We start from the raw sequence: 2,988 nt of genomic DNA, 5'->3' as shown, positions 1-2,988 counted from the left end.
GGACGGAATTAATTGTAGTGTTGGAGTCAAGACGCTCATGAAAGTAATCTAAGCGACACCGGAAATCGTGTTACATTTTTGTCAAAATAAAAGCATTCCAGAAAAAAAAACAAGATAGCAGCTGAATGCGAAACCGAGATGCGCAAAGAAATGAAGTGCTTCCTATAGCGCCATGTTTTAAGATATTTTTATTCAACAAATGTGTGAAATTAAAAACATGTTATCAAACAGACACTAAATATATTAGTTTGCAAATAGGAATTTATTTGTCAAAACAATGAATGGTAAGTTGTGAATCGTGTAAAGGTCATGTATTCTCTATTTAGATCTCCCCCCCCAACTTGCTGGTTCATTCGCATAAAATGTTATCGGCTTATATAATTTTATTTTGAAGGTGCTTGCCGGAAATTCCATAACTTTCTTTTGACCTACGCTTTTGACGCTGCTGTTATGGTAACGAGAGTGGGCGGAGCTTGTCCGTGCCATTCGACTCTGGGTTTGATGCGGTGTTGAAGTCCTTGGTGGCCAGCTTACAGTAGTCAGAGCCACGAGCCCCCAACTTTTGATATCCAGCGCACATTCAGTTCGCTGACTTACTCAGAATACAAAGTAGACGTTTTCTTCCAGTTTCAGTCTAATTTTTCGAGTAAAACCAGGCTAGCTTAGACCTGTCGCGCAATATATCCCCACCACCTTTCGTTGGGTTTTTCCCCCCCGCAGCCAAATAGTCTGGTTGCTGAAGGAATTAAAAAAGGAAATTAAATCAGACTTTTTTCCTGGATATTTTTCCCGAACGTGGAGATGTGGAAGAAGGTATGAAGCGACTGCTATGTGAGGACTAAATGTGCATCTAACAGATATGCAGTGAGGTGCCCTGGTTGCAGTCTGCTCGGTCATCGAGCTGAGGGGGGAGAATCTTTCTCTTTTTTAGGGGGAGAAGTCGTGTGGTGCACAAAGAGCTTATTAAGCCGAGCATACAAGTTTTTTTCTTAACCATGCAGCCCGTGTGCTGACAGAGGGCTGAGCCTCACGAGGAGTTGCAGCACCGCGGTTTGTTTCTGCCTGTGTGTGTGTGTGTGTGTGTGTGTTTTTTCTAGACTTTCACCACAACACAAAGTTGGACAAGTTTTGAGCCTGCTTATAAACGCTCACTGTCAACGGAGCCACGTACGGACAGGCGTTAGTCAAAGTGTGCTTTCTCTCTGCGGCACAGTGTTGAGGCTTTTACTGAAGTCCAATTTAAATGCGGACTGGTTTTCGGTCAGTGGGTGCACAGCCGAGCTGCCAGTCGAGTGGCTGCCAGCGCCACTTGGTTTTTAATTCAAGTCGCTTCATTTTTCACCTTCTGGTAACGACACCATGGAGTTGATATACCAGAGCATTGTCCTGCTGGGGTGCATCTTCCTGGACTGGGCTCTTCTGTCGACTGCAGATGAAGGTGAGTGGGTTTTTTCCTCTTAAATATTTATTTGTTTTCATATTATTATTATTATTATTATTATTATTTTCTTGACGTGCTGCCCACACTTGTCTTCTTGGGTTACACGGGTGAGTGAAATGTCCAATTAGCATCACATCCCGTCTCTTACCAGCGGGAAGTGTCGTAAAACCACAATGCATTTTAAAAAGCATGCTGTGCAAAACACCACACAAGTCATTTTTTTTATCCAAGTAATCGCAGAGAAATCACGGCCACAAGCTCACTGTTACTGATAAATAGCAGTAAGAATGTCACTGTAGACACTGTGTTTGCAAGAAATGGCTTTTTTCTCCTCCATCTGGCAATGGATTATTTAGTTTGTTTTGACAGAACTGTGTCACCGTGGTGCCAATCAATATTGTTTTGTTTTTTTTTGTTTTGTTTTTTTACAAGCTCCTTGTGGCTTCAGAAAGGCCATTTCTAAGACCAGCTCACTATTGTTTTTTTCTTCTTTTTTCACTTTCAAGTCATCACAAGGTTCCCACTCTGCTTCCTGGGGGATCATTAACCAGCTTACCTTAAAATCAATACTAAAACATTCAGTGGATAGAGGCTAGTACAGGCGTGGTGTGGTTTTAGTGGGTTAATGTAGAGTGCTTTTAAACTTTTACATTAAGCCCTGGAGGGAAAAAGGAAATCAAAACAAAAACAAAAAAACATCTCACATTTCATATCAAATGTGTAATCTGGATCATAATTTCTATTCAGTTCTGGCAGCAGGCTTGACATTAACAGGCAAATTGTCCTGGATCAGCTTTGTGAACCATGAAGGGGGAGAAACAAGGCAGCCTGAAATTATCTGTCATAATGTTAAAGAAGATGATGGTTTCAAATGGTCTGGTTTTTACAAGGGAGTATAGCTCCACATCATCAGCATAACAACAGGGGCAGTGTCTGGATAATTTGCTTAATGCAAGGGTGGAAGAGTAACTCTGAGTGAGCCATGCTGACAAAAAGCAGAGGAGGCTGAGTGTTTATTTGTTCCTAGTCTTCTGACACGTCTCTGTCTTATTGTGACATTAATAGGGAAGTTTCGGCTACGCGGAGGGTACTGCAAACTGATTTAAGTTTGTTAAGGCTGCTGCCGAAACATCTCTCTGCAAAAGCCATTTATAGAAAATGGTCTTTGGAAATAATAGGCCTGTGTTTACCGAGGATCAAAGGATCACAACTGGGTTTCTTTAAGAGCTGTTGAACTGCAGGGTCTTTAAAAAGTACCTTACTGCTGTGTAGGCTGCTCGCTCCTGTTCACCTGCGAGGACTACGTTTTATTCCACGTTGTGCTTTTTCGTTTTTGGCACTGCTTATAACTTTGCACACAGCACTGTAGTCATATTTGCTCACAGCTAGTATGTTTATTTCTCTCTCCATCACTTGTTGGCATTAGTTAATCAAGGCGAAATGACATGCAGTCTATATATTAAGTTAAAGAAAAATGCTGGCGTTTCTCTTGTAGTTTCCCAACACGTGCTTCTTCAGGTAGTTTTACTGATTTTACCATTATTCAC

At 41.5% G+C, this 2,988-nt stretch overlaps 1 protein-coding gene across 1 annotated transcript in view; it reads left to right on the top strand.

The window, feature by feature from the left end:
* The first annotated feature begins 465 nt into the window (after positions 1-465).
* ephb4a (eph receptor B4a) overlaps positions 466-2,988 on the top strand; it is a 41,453-nt gene continuing 38,930 nt past the window's right edge. The window contains exon 1 of the mRNA XM_042220876.1: positions 466-1,438. Coding sequence (XP_042076810.1) covers positions 1,360-1,438 — 79 coding nt within the window. The 5' untranslated portion in view covers positions 466-1,359. The remainder of the gene's footprint in view (positions 1,439-2,988) is intronic.

This window comes from Haplochromis burtoni, unplaced genomic scaffold (genome assembly GCF_018398535.1).
Source record: "Haplochromis burtoni strain Fernald_Lab_line unplaced genomic scaffold, NCSU_Asbu1 Contig_56, whole genome shotgun sequence".
NCBI classification, from domain to species: Eukaryota; Metazoa; Chordata; class Actinopteri; order Cichliformes; family Cichlidae; genus Haplochromis; species Haplochromis burtoni.
Note: the sequence above shows the minus strand (reverse complement) of the source record. Positions and strands in the feature narration are given on the sequence as shown.